The sequence below is a fragment of the Poromitra crassiceps genome, assembly GCF_964638095.1.
Source record: "Poromitra crassiceps genome assembly, chromosome: 5".
In the NCBI taxonomy this organism is placed as follows: Eukaryota; Metazoa; Chordata; class Actinopteri; order Beryciformes; family Melamphaidae; genus Poromitra; species Poromitra crassiceps.
The window spans coordinates 63,660,338-63,678,821 of record NC_139642.1 but is presented as its reverse complement, the minus strand read 5'-3'; the positions used below and the strand labels follow the sequence as shown (position 1 = coordinate 63,678,821).

At 42.6% G+C, this 18,484-nt stretch overlaps 1 protein-coding gene across 6 annotated transcripts in view; it reads right to left on the bottom strand.

Moving 5' to 3' along the window:
* nlrx1 (NLR family member X1) overlaps positions 1–18,484 on the bottom strand; it is a 46,362-nt gene that overhangs the window by 2,081 nt on the left and 25,797 nt on the right. For all 6 annotated transcript variants that reach the window (XM_083637162.1, XM_083637165.1, XM_083637161.1 and 3 more), the window contains 6 exons: positions 16,088–16,309; positions 11,602–11,800; positions 9,557–9,740; positions 8,771–8,866; positions 8,169–8,255; positions 5,061–5,312 (listed from right to left, as the gene is read on the bottom strand). In XM_083637162.1, coding sequence (XP_083493288.1) covers positions 5,061–5,312; positions 8,169–8,255; positions 8,771–8,866; positions 9,557–9,740; positions 11,602–11,800; positions 16,088–16,309 — 1,040 coding nt within the window. The remainder of the gene's footprint in view (positions 1–5,060; positions 5,313–8,168; positions 8,256–8,770; positions 8,867–9,556; positions 9,741–11,601; positions 11,801–16,087; positions 16,310–18,484) is intronic.

Sequence of the window (18,484 nt, the reverse complement as noted above, 5' to 3'; positions counted from 1 at the left end):
CAGCAGCAGCAGGCGCTCATAGAATGTTGAGAACATTTGAAATAGAACAGCAAGACTGACTGGAGGAGGGCTTGAAGTGTTTCTGGTGTTTTAGTGGATTGCAGTCGAAAGCAACTTGCAAGTTTTATTTGTATTTTATTTTTCTACTCTATGTTTCTACTTCATAATCATCCTAATTAGTTTGTGCCTCTCTACTTGTGTGTTACTGTATATTATTCTGGCAATTAAGTCTGGGGTCTGTGTATCAGTGAGTGCATGCGTGACTGTTTAACACATTCACTGCCAGCCTTTTTTTTTTACTGTAGGTAGCTTCTGCCAAGCCGTTTTTTGAGGATTCTGGCTCATTTTACAAGAGCCGAGGATAATTTTCTGCTTGGACTTTGTGAACACGAAGTTCACAAAAGTACTAATAGAATGTGTGCTTTCTCTGTCTAAAAGAGTTAGTTTGTAGAGTTAGTAGTTATGTAGATATTAGCCGTTGAGTACAGCATGGTTTGAGCGTCTGAGACAGGAAGCTGAGATAATCGCAGTTTTGTGAAATTCAATCAAACAGGCAGAACAGTCACTTTAACCATTTATTTTTGGCATCAGTGAGAGATCAGACATCTGAACAATATAGTTCTGAACACCCTCTCCTTTAAACTCCTCCCTCCGTGGGCGTGTCTGGTGGCGTTTGTCACAAGCCAGTTTCTCCTGCCTGTCTGAGCAGTGAGCAGCCTCCCTCTCTGGCGGCCCCTCGTCGGCGAGTGTGGCGAGTGTGGACTGTGAATGGGACTCAATCGTTTCTTGGATTTTCGGTTGAGAGCTTTGATGAAGCTTTGTGCGATTCTAGGCTTTATGCTGCCCACCCAGTCTATTTTTGGAACCGAACCCCCCACCGTTGTGTACCGGTGTAGCAGCGTGCCTACAGTATGAGAATGAGGCTCGTTCGTTTCTGGGTTTTCGGAATGCGTGCGATTCTGGCCTTTCTGCGGGTGTTTCAAAGTGTGTTTCATCCATAATCTATTATGCAAATTTGCAATCCCCCACGCCAGCACCGCTCTCCGTGTGCTGCTGCTGGCGCGGCCGCTCTAGGGCGAGTCTGGTGACTGATGACTGTAAAATCGCCATGCCATTTCCTTGAGAATGGCTTGCTCCCGCGGCTGTTTTTGGTTGGCTTTCTCTCTGTCGGGAGAGCACTGTCGCCACTTAGTTGGTCGGTAAAATAGATTATACACATTCAATACTTCCAATATTTTTATAGGAGACGTGGGGGACATTGATACACGTAGCACCGTCAAAAAAAAAATATTTTTTTTTTTTGACGAGTCAACTCGTCGTTGGCAGTGAACGGTTGGATTGTGTTTGACGAGTCAACTCGTCATTGGCAGTGAACGTGTTAATATCGTCGCTGTTGTGCCAGGATCTCGAATGTCACTTTTTTCACTTTTTGTCATAAATCAATGCCATTGGTCACCCTTCACGTCTCTGTGTGGTTTTTACCAAATGCAACCGATGGAAAAGCCTTAAAACGAGCTTGTGAGTAAATCTCGTAACGCCATTCGCCCTCAATCTGTCAGTCAAACCTCGAAATTCATCCCCTACCTCCGTCTGTACCCCCCCATGCAGGACAGTAAACCCGGAAAAGTCACACGGCAGACGTGCTGTGTATTTCTCATATCGTTTTGACTAATCCTGGCTTCCTCTGACGTTAATACTGTAGATCAATAAAATGTTTTCCAGTTATTCCTAGGCTGCAAACTTGTTTTAACATGCAAATCGGAGTGGTTTCTGACGAGAATAAAGTAACGTTAACGTTACGTTATGTCAGACTGTTCTCATGCCCATGCCAAAGCCCCCGCCTCGGCCAAGAGAGGCTCAGAGCACTGCTGCTGCTGCGCGCGCCCCCGTGGCCCGGAGCTTGGGGCTCGTGCATGAGCATACCACTCTCTCCCGCCTGACTGGCCGGGAGAGAGTGCTTCCAAGTCGGACTGATAATATAAACAACATCATTTGAGCTTATCCAGGTAAGATATTAATAAAGTAATGACACATTCAGCGGGAAACTAACTATAATTAAGACATGTGCCAACTTTGACGACGTTTGGTTCAGTATTTTAAGAGCAAACAGGTTTTTTTAACTTCCTGAAAAGTTGCTGTTTTGGAGATTCGAGGTCCTGCCGCGACAGCGACGATATGTTGAATTTCATGCATAAATGTACACTCAGGTTTCACTTTGCTCATCATTATGTGACCTTTTTGTATATAGAGAGCCAAAGTCATGCCTACTTCCTGCTTCAGCACATGCACCAGTGTCGGAACAAAAATGAGTGGTGGTGAATGGCGAGAGACTATAATTTTTTAATCCCGTGTGCCATGAAGTACACGTGAGCTTTGTCAATTTAAAACATGACTTTGCAAATCAAGAAAGTTACAGTTTGTCATAAAACTGAAACGTAAGGTTTAGTTTTGTATGAAACCGCTCAATCAACTACATCTCTCATCACAGCCATAGACATAAATAATATGGACGTATCTATCCCATTAAATTGCATTTTCCTGGTGGACTTCAAATGGTGGGTGTCACCATCTTGATTTTTCGTCAACAGAGTGGGAGGGAATGCGGGTTGAGTCCTTCCGCACTTCACGTGAGAGGGGAGTTTCCCAGAGCCGCAGCTCCACCTGCTATTGATCCGTGATCGGCAAGCTGCGTGATCACTGGACAGGTGATCTGTCAATCACCACTTTTCTATCATTTATTTTACTCCAAACGGGCGAGTTGTATAAAAATGTACCACCCTACAGTTGTTATGAAAAGGTGAAATTAGCTATATAGACCAAAACCGTGTTTCGCCCCTAACTGGAAAGATGTTTAATCATGTTACAAAGTCGGGCATTTTAACATGGGGGGAATGCCTACTGCCCCCGACGCCTAGTGGCCATTCGAGGAACTACAGCTTTTCAATTAATTTCCGCATCCTCAGAGGGAAGGGGGTGGGCTTGCCCACTGCTCACCGCACAATATAGGTCACACCAACACCAACATGGCCTGGCAAGAGAGAAAGTGATGACGTCACTTATGCAACTGGCTGTGTGTCGTCTTTCTGATGTATAACTTATAGTGCAACAATTTGACGACAAACTGCGACTTTCTTCATTTGCAATGTTACCTTTTAAATTGACAAACATTATGTGTACCTCATGGCACAATTCAAACGGGATCAAGAAACTATTGTCTCTCGCCATTCACCACCTTTCATATTCCCAGACGCTGGGTGCGAGTGTGTGTATATGTATGTCTATATATTTTTATGTTTCTCTCTTTGTATATATTGTGTAATATTGTGTACTGAGATGAATGTTTTGCCAAATTTGAAAATTGAATGAAAATATATTTGGGGGGAGAAGAAAAAAGATAGGTAACTCGGTAACCCTTTACAATAAGGGTCACTAAATTATAGGGGTGGGGGAAAAAATCGATTCACCTAAGTATCGCGATTTTTAATGTCACGATTTTTTGAATCGATCTTTTATTCCAGAATCGATAATCGGAAAAAAATAATAATAATAATAATAATAATTTTCTTGGGTGCTTGCAGTCAGGCCACTCACTGAACAGCAGGCCAGGCGCCGCCTACTGGTTTACTAGTGGTTTTATTACTTTATTAGTTAGTCTGAAGTAATAATTACACTTCAGGGTTAAAGTGGGTGCATCTCATTGTAAAATTGGACTTCAAACGGCCCAAATCTGGCTTCAAACGGCCCAAATTGGGCTTCAAACGGCCCCTCAAATTTCACGCGCGTCGGCCCATATCGGCCTGGCCTGCTTGGTATCTAATGCCCGGCCTGAATTATGATCCCAGTCCCCTGTTTTTAACTATATCGCCCAGCTGTACTCATGATATATAATATACAGTCTCTAGTGTATGATTCAACTTTTCCCATGTTCTAATCTAGTGTAAAAAAGCAAACAAACTGAAAAAATAAAAGAAAAAATAAACAAAAATCGCAATAAATCGTAATATCGAATCGCAATAATCGTAGAATCGCAATACTTAAGAATCGCAATATAAATCGAATCGGCACCCAAGAATCGTGATAGTATCGAATCGGGAGATAAGTGAATCGCCACAGCCCTACTAAATTAACAGTTAGTTAATGCTTAATAAGCATTAATACCTATTACCTTACTGCACAGTGTGTTTGTAAAGTAGTGTAACTCTGACTGGCTCCTTACTGCACAGTGTGTTGTAAAGTAGTGTAACTCTGACTGGCTCCTTACTGCACAGTGTGGTGTAAAGTAGTGTAACTCTGACTGGCTCCTTACTGCACAGTGTGTTGTAAAGTAGTGTAACTGACTGGCTCCTTACTGCACAGTGTGTTGTAAAGTAGTGTAACTGACTGGCTCCTTACTGCACAGTGTGTTGTAAAGTAGTGTAACTCTGACTGGCTCCTTACTGCACAGTGTGTTGTAAAGTAGTGTAACTGACTGGCTCCTTACTGCACAGTGTGTTGTAAAGTAGTGTAACTCTGACTGGCTCCTTACTGCACAGTGTGTTGTAAAGTAGTGTAACTCTGACTGGCTCCTTACTGCACAGTGTGTTGTAAAGTAGTGTAACTCTGACTGGCTCCTTACTGCACAGTGTGTTGTAAAGTAGTGTAACTGACTGGCTCCTTACTGCACAGTGTGTTGTAAAGTAGTGTAACTCTGACTGGTTCCTTACTGCACAGTGTGTTGTAAAGTAGTGTAACTCTGACTGGCTCCTTACTGCACAGTGTGTTGTAAAGTAGTGTAACTCTGACTGGCTCCTTACTGCACAGTGTGTTTGTAAAGTAGTGTAACTCTGACTGGCTCCTTACTGCACAGTGTGTTGTAAAGTAGTGTAACTGACTGGCTCCTTACTGCACAGTGTGTTGTAAAGTAGTGTAACTCTGACTGGCTCCTTACTGCACAGTGTGTTTGTAAAGTAGTGTAACTGACTGGCTCCTTACTGCACAGTGTGTTTGTAAAGTAGTGTAACTGACTGGCTCCTTACTGCACAGTGTGTTGTAAAGTAGTGTAACTCTGACTGGCTCCTTACTGCACAGTGTGTATGCTGGGATGCTCCCTGCAGGCGTCCACCAGGCTGAGGGCGGCGTTGTCTCCTATGTTGTTGTAGGCCACATTCAGCTCCTCCAGCCCAGGGTGCTGGGACAGCCTCTGGGCCAGCTCCAGGGCCCCCTGGTCCCCCAGGCCAGTGTGCATCAGAGACAGCTTCCTCAGGGCCTGGTTCTCTGGGAGGGCTTCCAGCAGTTGGAGTTCCCACCCCTCCAGCAGAGGATTGCCACACAGTCTGGAGATCAGGTTGGAAAGAATGAGCTGATGCCTGGTCTTCCACTCAAACCACACTGCAGGTACTTTCAACCATACCAACAAAAGGCAGGTGATGATTGAGTTAATCTCAAATTAAAAGGAAAAGTTCACAGAAAAACAATGCTGATTTATTTTGCACATGATTTCACACATATCCAAAAACTGTAAACAGTTTTGCAGGCATTCATTTAGTTTGACAGTTATTAAGAGTTGATTTGAGTTCAGTTGTGGACCAGTGATGTCATTTGTGCATGAATGATAAATAAATGAATAGCATGCAAAACGTACAGTTTTTTCGGATATATGTGAGATTATGTGCAAAATAAATCAGCATTGTTTTTCGGTGCAGTTCTGATTTAAAGTTTACAGTATCTTGACTCAATACACTATCTACTCTAAAAAGGGTGTTAATAGGTATTATCTACCTATTATCTAGATTCTAGGTCAAGCCCTATTTTTCACCATGTCTCCTTCATCAATGTTATTTAAGTTAATATTAAGTTTAATATTAGTGCACTCACTTCAAGTTAATGAGTTGATTAGTTGATTAGTGACTTAATATGTGCTTTCGGAACAGAGGAACTTTTTCATAGTTCTAGGAACAGTTGGAGGAACTCCCCTTTTTGTTGTGTTCGCACCGCAGGAACTGGGAACCATCGTAGTTCTCAGAACGCCGTTTAGAGGCACTTTTTTAGCTCCTACTTCAGAGCAGGTACTTTGCCAGCACAAGAGGAACCTTTAGTGGTCCAGAGGTAAGTGTATGTTGATTGGTCGAACTTCTAGAAATGCCCCGAGGCGGTAATATCATCACTAACGTTAAAACATTGGCTAGCTAATTGCAGGGTTTTTGGATGTTTCAATAAGGTAAATCGAAGACTTTAAGACCATCATGAATGCAATTTAAGACCTATCTCACATCTATACGAGGGATATGAAGGAAAGTGTGGCTTTGATGCTTGTGATGTGAAACTAGATTGGGAGACGGCAGCAGGTGTTTGCTGCTGACTTTTTACAGCAGCTGTGAGACTGAAGTTAATGCAACTTTATAAAAGTAACGTTATCTTCATAACCCAAACAATTTATATAACCTTTATTTATCATTATTAAGGGGTTAAGGGCCTTGCTCAAGGGCACCTCAGTGGTGGTAATGAAGGAGGGGCAAGCGCTGCCTTTTCACTTCATTTAAGACCTGGCAAAATCATACAGTATTTAAGACATTTTATATAAATGGAGTCCAATTTAAGACATTTTAAGGCCTAAAATTAAGATGATTGGAATTTAGACTTTTTAAAACCCAGCAGAAACCCTGAAATTGTTAGCCAAAGCATTATCAATCTTCTGTGAACCCTCACTTGCTTTTGCTGTGAAGCTACTAGTAGCGGTTAGCATGCTAACCACCGGCCGGCTTACGTCACTTCAGTGTTGCTGCTATTGGTGGTGCAAATGCAAACAGAAGACGGAGGTATGTCGTTCTCAGGGGAGCTCCTCAGCAAGCAGTTCCTCTCAGGGAGTCCCCAGAACACCTATTACTGTATGGCTTACTTTAGGAGCACCTGTGAAGGCTTCAACAATATTAGACTGTGTCCAAAGATCCTCCACTATGTTAACCTATGGGAGACCCATGTGAAGCCCAACACTTTAATTAAAGAGCATGGTGCAGGTTAAAAAATACCCCCCCCCCCCCTCCCCCAAATAAATAAATAAATAAAAATAACTAGAAAGACCGCACCGGCGCAGATATATGCCTCCGCCAACAACTGAGCAGTTGACATCCATGTCTGTTGAGACTTTGACGTTTGAGCCTAATGTGAAGAAATTTTGTCGAGGTGTTACTGAGATATGGCATTACCAAGCTTGAAAATGGTGTTCGTGGGGTCACAGTGACCTTGAACTTTGACCACCAAAATCGAATCAGTTCATCCTTGAGTGCAAGTCGACGTTTGAGGCAAATTGGTAGAAATTCCGTCAAGGCGTTCCTGAGATATCGCGTTAACGAACTTGGGAATGGCGTTCGTGAGGTCACAGTGACCTTGAACTTTGACCACCAAAATGTAATCAGTTTATCCTTGAGTCCAAGTCGATGTTTGAGGCAAATTTGATGAAATTCCATCAAGGCGTTCCTCAGATATCGCGTTAACGAACATTGGACAGAAGTACATACGTAGCATGGTTCCTTGGTGCTCGCCGAGGTCCGGTTCAAGTTTTGAAGCTATTTTGAGGATGGACTGACGGTCAAATCTACACTCCCTCAAAAGTTGTGCATCATTCATCATCATGTCCAGTGGGTTTTGCCTGTCTCAAAAAATGTGTGGTGGAGGTATCTCCTCTTCTTGAATCACCATAAATCCAGCCATGTTAAACAAATAATTTCACACAAATTCACATTTAAGTGACGGTTATGTGTCCCTTTAAGATTTTCTGAGGAAAATGGCTACTAAGGACCTTCTAGCAATGCATAAGGGAATAAGTAGATAAGGGCAAACACTTAGAGATCTAAGGGTTTCCCTTACAATATCCTAAGGGAATCCTTAGGTGATTTTACGCAACTCATTTTTTCATAAGGGATACTTTGATGAAAATGTAACGGCTTAAATGGTTTTATGCAACCGGGCACAGAGCTGTTGGGAACAGACACAGAGCTGTTGGGAACAGACACAGAGCTGTTGGGAACAGACACAAGTGTGCCTTCTTTCCAAGTTGACTTATGAGAGAATGACAGCAGAAACGCTAACAGAGGAATGCGTTGGACTAAAGCAACATTAGACAAGTGATCATTATTATTTTATAATAATGCCATTATCATTATTATGAAGACATTATTAGAGACAAGTCTTACTGTAGAGATCTAATAGAACTCTTGGGGTCTAGTAGCAGATCTCTCAGAAGAATGCAGGACTCAGGACCAAGGCTGTTAAACTGGAGACTGAGGACAACAGAGAGGCAGACACGACAGTCACAAATGCACACACCATACACATGCTAGGCGAGCCTGGGGGTCATCCAATGTAGTCTGAAGGCATCGTGTAGTTTGTTGCACTTGAGGCTGTGTGTCTGAAGTTGTGTAGTTTGTATCACGTGAGGCTGAGTGTGTGTCTGAAGGTGTGTAGTTTGTCTTACTTGAGGCTGCATGTGTGTCTGAAGGTGTGTAGTTTGTCTCACTTGAGGCTGCGTGTGTGTCTGAAGTTGTGTAGTTTGTCTCACTTGAGGCTGAGTGTGTGTCTGAAGGTGTGTAGTTTATCTCACTTGAGGCTGCATGTGTGTAGTTTGTCTCACTTGAGGCTGCGTGTGTGTCTGATGGAGTTGTGTAGTTTGTCTCACTTGAGGCTGAGTGTGTCTGAAGGTGTGTAGTTTGTCTCACTTGAGACTGTGTGTGTCTGAAGTTGTGTAGTTTGTCTCACTTGAGACTGTGTGTGTCTGAAGGTGTGTAGTTAGTCTCACTTGAGGCTGCGTGTGTGTCTGAAGGCTGGCCACAGCATCTCCAGCATGTCGTTAGTCAGGAGGCAAGAGGACAGGTTCAGCTCTTCCAGCTGGTAGCTACAGGAAGACACCACAAGCATGTTTCATCTTTCAGAAGCAGAAACAAATTCATAATTTTCCTGGGAACTAAGAAGACATTGTGGCCATCTTTCATCTAGAATCAAATAGGTGGACAGGCGGGAGGTGTTCGTCACCATTCGTGTCACGAACGTGATGTCACGGGCGGGACTGACCAATACCACACAACACACACACAACACACACACACACACACACACACACACACACACACACACACACACACACACACACACACACACACACACACACACACACACACACACCAACCTTCAAAAAAGCCCACAACCTTCAAAATAAAAGCCCACAACCTTCAAAATAAAGCCCAGAACCTTCAAAAATAAAAGCCTAAAACCTTGATAATAAAAGCCCAGATAGCCGAGGTCTCGCCCACCCTGCAGCTCGCCGCTGCACGGGCTTGCATACGCAGCTTGGCTGTTGCGTGGCCTCGCCTGCCCTATTGACATGTGTCACTGTGGGACACTATGACATCACTGATGATGCCATATACATTGTGCCATCATCAGTGGGACAAAAATGTAAACAGAAACAGAGCCCACTTACCTGTGAGAGGCAGCAATATGCCGCAATGCATCCAGTGTGCCGGAAAGCCATTAGAAGAAGAAGACAGAGCCCACTTACTCTCTTTGATATATGATGATGGAGTACCTGGCAGGGGTGCATGACAGCACCGAGCTCAGGACGAAGCACTTCAGAGGGGTCATGCGGATATTGGGCAGGCAGATGGTTCTGATGGAGGAGAGGACCTGAGCCGTCAGCCTGGGGTTCTGAAACTCATACAGGAGAACCAGCAGGTCCATCAGCTCCTCTGCTGGCAGCGGCTTGCTCAGCTCTGTCAGTAAACAAGACGACACAGTGTTATGATCCATATATATATACATATATATACATATATACATATATATACATATATACATATATGTATATATATGTATATATGTATATATATACATATATATACATATATACATATATATACATATATACATATATGTTATGCTCCATACAGCTTTCTGTCCAAATATTGACTTATAATAACTATTCTTACAGCAAATGTCTGTACATTTTTGTGATCAAGACAGAATAAAGGTTACAGAAGAAATATGACATGGAAAATACTTTATTTGTGTCTTTGCCATTCTCATGTAACTTTATTTTGTCAAAATGTATAGAAACTTGCTCTAAAAACTGTTATTATACAGGAGGTTTAATGAGATTTAGATAATTTGGAGTAATCAGGTGACAAGATGAACTGACACAAAATCCAGATTCCCTCAAAGTTAGCACAGGGAGGAGGGTCCTGCATCACCAAAATTATCACATCAGAATGCCATCTACTATTCACATGATTCCTTCAAAATAAAAGCTCAGAACCTTCAAAATAAAAGCCCAAAACCTTCATAATAAAAGCCCAAACAGTAAAATAAGGCTCATATCTATGCAAACGGGGAAGTCTAGCATTTAGGTGGGGGCGCAGTTTACCCAAATAGAAAAACTACACAATGGAGCTTTAATATCGTCAGAATGAAGAGAGCAGATGCCCAATACTTTGAAGTAATAAGTGCACCTCAAGTGCTTGAAATATTTGAAAGCATTGAAAACATGCATGCAGTTTGAGAACGTCTGAAACAAACACAGACAGCACCTCTGACAAGGTATTTCCTCAGGGCGCGTGTGATCTGGACCACAGTAACACAGACAGTACCTCTGATCTGAACCACAGTAACACAGACAGTACCTCTGATCTGAACCACAGTAACACAGACAGTACCTCTGATCTGAACCACAGTAACACAGACAGTACCTCTGATCTGGACCACAGTAACACAGACAGTACCTCTGATCTGGACCACAGTAACACAGACAGTACCTCTGATCTGGACCACAGTAACACAGACAGACAGTACCTCTGATCTGGACCACAGTAACACAGACAGTACTTCTGATCTGGACCACAGTAACACAGACAGTACCTCTGATCTGGACCACAGTAACACAGACAGACAGTACCTCTGATCTGGACCACAGTAACACAGACAGTACTTCTGATCTGGACCACAGTAACACAGACAGTACCTCTGATCTGGACCACAGTAACACAGACAGTACCTCTGATCTGGACCACAGTAACACAGACAGTACTTCTGATCTGGACCACAGTAACACAGACAGACAGTACCTCTGATCTGGACCACAGTAACACAGACAGTACTTCTGATCTGGACCACAGTAACACAGACAGTACCTCTGATCTGGACCACAGTAACACAGACAGTACTTCTGATCTGGACCACAGTAACACAGACAGTACCTCTGATCTGGACCACAGTAACACAGACAGTACCTCTGATCTGAACCACAGTAACACAGACAGTACTTCTGATCTGGACCACAGTAACACAGACAGTACCTCTGATCTGGACCACAGTAACACAGACAGTACTTCTGATCTGAACCACAGTAACACAGACAGTACCTCTGATCTGAACCACAGTAACACAGACAGTACCTCTGATCTGGACCACAGTAACACAGACAGTACCTCTGATCTGGACCACAGTAACACAGACAGTACTTCTGATCTGGACCACAGTAACACAGACAGTACCTCTGATCTGGACCACAGTAACACAGACAGTACCTCTGACAAGGTATTTCCTCAGTGATCTGGACCACAGTAACACAGACAGTACCTCTGACAAGGTATTTCCTCAGGGCGCGGGTGATCTGGACCACAGTGGTGCTCTGGATGTTGCAGCCCAGTTGCTGGAGAAGAACACGGTTCCCATAATGCAACAGGCCACCCATGAAGATGGGGTAGAGCTCAAAGGGCCGGCTCTCACTGCGCTGCCGTGGCTGCGGCCCATGGACTCCCAGCAGGCTTTGCTCCACCTAATCCACAGATGGGAAGTAACAAAGTATTTGTACTAAAAGATATATCATCTAGAAGTTTCAGTTTATTTCTCATTGGCGACAGTTATGGCGATGAGCTGTAATTGCAGGTGAGATCCAAACAGTTTATTCGGCCATAGTAACAGAGACCGGGAAAAAGTAGCTTGTTATCCTACCTCACACAAGAGTTGTGGGGAACCTACAGTAATCTACAGAGTGAGTCTATTGTGTTAGCTCCGCCCACCCTGTGAACCTACAGTAACCTACAGAGTGAGTCTATTGTGTTAGCTCCGCCACCCTGTGAACCTACAGTAACCTACAGAGTGAGTCTATTGTGTTAGCTCCGCCCACCCTGTGAACCTACAGTAACCTACAGAGTGAGTCTATTGTGTTAGCTCCGCCCACCCTGTGAACCTACAGTAACCTACAGAGTGAGTCTATTGTGTTAGCTCCGCCCACCCTGTGAACCTACAGTAACCTGCAGAGTGAGTCTATTGTGTTAGCTCCGCCCACCCTGTGAACCTACAGTAACCTACAGAGTGAGTCTATAGTGTTAGCTCCGCCCACCCTGTGAACCTACAGTAACCTACAGAGTGAGTCTATTGTGTTAGCTCCACCCACCCTGTGAACCTACAGTAACCTACAGAGTGAGTCTATTGTGTTAGCTCCGCCCACCTGTGAACCTACAGTAACCTACAGAGTGAGTCTATTGTGTTAGCTCCGCCCACCCTGTCACCACAGACACCAAATAAATGCTGCAATAGAGACAGTCCGCATGTGTGGGAACGCCCACAAAATGTTAAACGACTGGCGCGCAAGTGGGGTAAAACCGCCGATATATCTCATGGGCTGACTCACCAAAAGACGGTGCTGCGGCTCTAAACTACAGGTTTGGGGGTTCTAGAGCAGAACACAAGACATCTGCTCAGATGTGCGTTTACTGCGGTGGTTACATCCCCGATCGTGTCTGCCTGGGCTAGGCTATCAGCTAAATTCTAACTTTGCTGAATGGATAGAACGGGGGAATTTACCCCACCCTGACCCCGCCCCCAGGCTAAGCCAGCGTCTATTGTGGGCGTTCCTAGAGCCTGTATGGGCGTTCCCAGACATGCGGACTGTCTCTATACTGAAAATGCAAAGGCTTCCATCAATGGGCCATAGGCTCAATCACCATTGTGTTAAGTCACCATCAGAAAGATAGTGACTTAACAGACATTTATTTACATGAAAATCTTTGAGATTTTTTTAAGTACTGTACTTAAGTAGAATTTTCAGGTATCCGAGTATTTTTCTAAAAACGTTTTACATTTTCCATTCTACATTTTAACACATTTCTGTACTTTCTACTGCTTACATTTTCAAAACAGGCTTGTTACGTTAATCCATATTATACAAATTATTAATCAAAGTATAGTCTTTATACACATTAAGGAGAAGAAAAGCCAGCACTCTCAAAAATGTCCTTTTGTTAATTTAATTGAAGCAGATGGCAGGTACAAACGTTTCGACAGAAGTCTTCCTCAGTGTACAAAGAACCAGGAAATGATAGACCCTTATATACTGTCTGTTACTTCCTACTTCAGCTTTTCAAAATAAAATAAAATAAAATAAAAACTTAACAAGTCATATATAGATAAACACAGTAAAGTAAATAAAGTGTCTATGGAAATAACAAAGTAAGATAGAAACCTATAACGCACAGTAAAGTAGATAAAGTGCATGAGCAAACAATACAATAAAGGCAAAATCCAGATCATAAAGCACAGTGAAGTAGATAAAGTGCATATGAAAAAATACAAGAAGTCAATAAAAATGCTAGATCCTAAAGCACAGTCAAATAAATAAAGTGCATATGGAGACCAAGACTAATAGAACATAGGTAATGAAAATATATAACATTACCTAGACAATAAATAGATAACTATCAAAAATACAAAATTCATAAAAAACATCCCAGTAATAACTCCTCATTAAGTCCTTTAGGAAACTCAGTCTGTAGTTGGTGTATCCAAAAGGCTTCTCTCTGTAACAGAGCTCTATCACGGTTGCCTCCCCTACGAGGTGTACCTACCATCTCAATACCCTGGAATCTAAGTGTACAAACATCGTGACCTGCTTCATTAAAGTGGCGAGCAACAGGGGATTTAACATCCTTGTTCCTGATGCTACTTTTATGTTCAGAGAAGCGTGTTTTAAGTTCTCTTATAGTTTTGCCAACATAACAAAGGCCACAAGGGCACTTAAGGAGATAAACTACAAATGTGGATTTGCATGTAATTCTGTTTCTCACACGTAGTTTCTGTCCAGAGTGAGGGTGTACAAAAAACTCACCTTTGATCATAGCGTTACATTGAACACACTGACGGCACGGAAAATTACCACCAGGTAAAGAATCTAAAAAATGTTCAGGTTTCTTAAAACAATCCGCTCTCACCAATTTATCACTCAAATTACTAGCACGTCTGAGGGCAAAGATAGGAGGATCTTTCAAGGCGTTACCAAGCTGGGGATCACTAGTTAAAATGTGCCAGTGTCTCATCACACAATTCTTCACGTCAGTGGACATATTAGAGAAAGTAGTGGCACATACAAGTCGAGAAGTTTTAGATTTCGGACATGCTCGCCACTTTAATGAAGCAGGTCACGATGTTTGTACACTTAGATTCCAGGGTATTGAGATGGTAGGTACACCTCGTAGGGGAGGCAACCGTGATAGAGCTCTGTTACAGAGAGAAGCCTTTTGGATACACCAACTACAGACTGAGTTTCCTAAAGGACTTAATGAGGAGTTATTACTGGGATGTTTTTTATGAATTTTGTATTTTTGATAGTTATTTATTTATTGTCTAGGTAATGTTATATATTTTCATTACCTATGTTCTATTAGTCTTGGTCTCCATATGCACTTTATTTATTTGACTGTGCTTTAGGATCTAGTATTTTTATTGACTTCTTGTATTTTTTCATATGCACTTTATCTACTTCACTGTGCTTTATGATCTGGATTTTGTCTTTATTGTATTGTTTGCTCATGCACTTTATCTACTTTACTGTGCGTTATAGGTTTCTATCTTACTTTGTTATTTCCATAGACACTTTATTTACTTTACTGTGTTTATCTATATATGACTTGTTAAGTTTTTATTTTATTTTATTTTATTTTGAAAAGCAGAAGTAGGAAGTAACAGACAGTATATAAGTAGTCTCTTAGAACAGACGAGTTGGCTTCCGCAATTTTCAAATGCTCTCGCCATACCGTCTGTACGTTAGACCCCCAGAACATGCACAAGGAAGTAGTGAAAAAAACCTTCAGACCGGAAGGAAGTTCGACGGAATCTGACCAATCACGACACGCGTGTCCACGAAAAATATGTTCCCCCCGGAAACTTAAACCGATGCAGGTTGCTAATGCTAGCAGTGCTTTAGAATTACCATGGAAGCTACGCCGACGAAACCGGTGAAATAAGACCCTGATAGACGTAAACGATGTATCCGCGGCTTGGAGGAACCTCGTGCAAGACGTGCACTTATTCCAGAGTTAAACGAAAGTGATGAGGTAAGTTGCTAACGTTACTGAGCTTATCGTTCGTCTTACTAATCAGCGTTAGCTAACGATAGCTACAGCAGTATACAGCTAGTTAGCTAATGTTAAATTCTGATTGGACGAATGAGCGGAAGTCCCGCCTTTCAACTTCCTCTTCCGTTTGGTGCATGATTCTCCCCCACGAAGTACAGACTGTATATAGCTGCATCTGCCGGATGTAGATAAGACAGTCTGTTTTAAGAGACTAGTATATAAGGGTCTATCATTTCCTGGTTCTTTGTACACTGAGGAAGACTTCTGTCGAAACGTTTGTACCTGCCATCTGCTTCAATTAAATTAACAAAAGGACATTTTTGAGAGTGCTGGCTTTTCTTCTCCTTCATAGACCATTTTGAGCCGTGCACCCACCAAATGTTTTTTGTGAGTGTGCTTGCTTTTCCCCTTTTTCATTTTATACACATTAAAACATGTTTGGAGGGTATCTTTTAAGTTGAATAGTCTTTGATTTATATGAATATGACATGAGTTTCAGTTAGCTTTGCACAGAAACAGCCAGTAGAAATAGTTTTTAATTTTATACTTTTGAGTAGCCAATTGTTTTTTTACTTTTACTTGAGTAAATAAGTTGAATCAGTAGTACTTCTATTTTTATCTGTATTCTTTTCTTTTTTTTCATGGTAAATGTTTTAAGTAACTGTACATCTACTTAAGTAAAGAATGTGTGTACTTTTCCCATCTCTGACCTGATCTAGGACATCCTCGTTGAAGCTGTCCTCGGTACGAAACATCTCGGCTGCCATGGTTCTGGCGATGCTGCCTTTGTTGTGACTGCTGATCTTCTCGTACAGTGTTGGAAAGAGCTTGAGGAGGTTGAAGACAGCAAAGATGCGGAGGGGAATGAACTTGGAAAGGATCATAAGGACGGTGCCGACATCCTCGCCCACACTGCCGATAGCTACAGTCACCTGTAGGGATGAAACCATAGCACTTTAACATGGCTGATAGCTACAGTCACCTGTAGGGATGAAACCATAGCACTTTAACATGGCTAATAGCTACAGTCACCTGTAGGGATGAAACCATAGCACTTTAACATGGCCGATAGCTACAGTCACCTGTAGGGATGAAACCATAGCACTTTAACATGGCCGATAGCTACAGTCACCTGTAGGGATGAAACCATAGCACTTTAACATGGCCGATAGCTACAGTCACCTGTAGGGATGAAACCATAGCACTTTAACATGGCTGATAGCTACAGTCACCTGTAGGGATGAAACCATAGCACTTTAACATGGCTGATAGCTACAGTCACCTGTAGGGCTGAAACCATAGCACTTTAACATGGCTGATAGCTACAGTCACCTGTAGGGATGAAACCATACCACTTTAACATGGCTGATAGCTACAGTCACCTGTAGGGATGAAACCATACCACTTTAACATGGCTGATAGCTACAGTCACCTGTAGGGATGAAACCATAGCACTTTAACATGGCTGATAGCTACAGTCACCTGTAGGGATGAAACCATAGCACTTTAACATGGCTGATAGCTACAGTCACCTGTAGGGCTGAAACCATAGCACTTTAACATGGCTGATAGCTACAGTCACCTGTAGGGATGAAACCATAGCACTTTAACATGGCTAATAGCTACAGTCACCTGTAGGGATGAAACCATAGCACTTTAACATGGCTGATAGCTACAGTCACCTGTAGGGATGAAACCATAGCACTTTAACATGGCTGATAGCTACAGTCACCTGTAGGGATGAAACCATAGCACTTTAACATGGCCAAATCACCCAAGGATTCCCTTAGGATATTGTAAGGGAAAACCCTTAGATCTCTGAGTGTTTGCCCTTATCTACTTAAGTATTCCCTTATGCGTTGCTAGAAGGCCCTTAGTAGTCATTTTCCTCATAAAATCTTAAGGGACATATAACCGTCACTTAAATGTGAATTTGTGTGAAATTATTTGTGGAACATGGCTGAATGTCCCACTGGACATGATGATGAATGATGGGCAACTTTTGAGAGAGTATAGATTTGACCGTCAGTCCATCCTCAAAATAGCTTCAAAACTTGAACCAGGAGGAACCATGTGTTGCCAGTGCTTAGTGCTTACTATACTGAGTGAAGTGAACAGCACAGTGCTTACTATACTGAGTGAAGTGAACAGCACAGTGCTTACTATACTGAGTGAAGTGAGCAGCACAGTGCTTACTATACTGAGTGAAGTGAGCAGCACAGTGCTTACTATACTGAGTGAAGTGAGCAGCACAGTGCTTACTATACAGAGTGAAGTGAACAGCACAGTGCTTACTATACTGAGTGAAGTGAGCAGCACAGTGCTTACTATACTGAGTGAAGTGAGCAGCACAGTGCTTACTATACTGAGTGAAGTGAACAGCACAGTGCTTACTATACTGAGTGAAGTGAACAGCACAGTGCTTACTATACTGAGTGAAGTGAGCAGCACAGTGCTTACTATACAGAGTGAAGTGAACAGCACAGTGCTTACTATACTGAGTGAAGTGAACAGCACAGTGCTTACTATACTGAGTGAAGTGAGCAGCACAGTGCTTACTATACTGAGTGAAGTGAACAGCACAGTGCTTACTATACTGAGTGAAGTGAACAGCACAGTGCTTACTATACTGAGTGAAGTGAACAGCACAGTGCTTACTATACTGAGTGAAGTGAGCAGCACAGTGCTTACTATACTGAGTGAAGTGAACAGCACAGTGCTTACTATACTGAGTGAAGTGAACAGCACAGTGCTTACTATACTGAGTGAAGTGAACAGCACAGTGCTTACTATACTGAGTGAAGTGAACAGCACAGTGCTTACTATACTGAGTGAAGTGAGCAGCACAGTGCTTACTATACTGAGTGAAGTGAACAGCACAGTGCTTACTATACTGAGTGAAGTGAACAGCACAGTGCTTACTATACTGAGTGAAGTGAACAGCACAGTGCTTACTATACTGAGTGAAGTGAACAGCACAGTGCTTACTATACTGAGTGAAGTGAGCAGCACAGTGCTTACTATACTGAGTGAAGTGAGCAGCACAGTGCTTACTATACTGAGTGAAGTGAACAGCACAGTGCTTACTATACTGAGTGAAGTGAGCA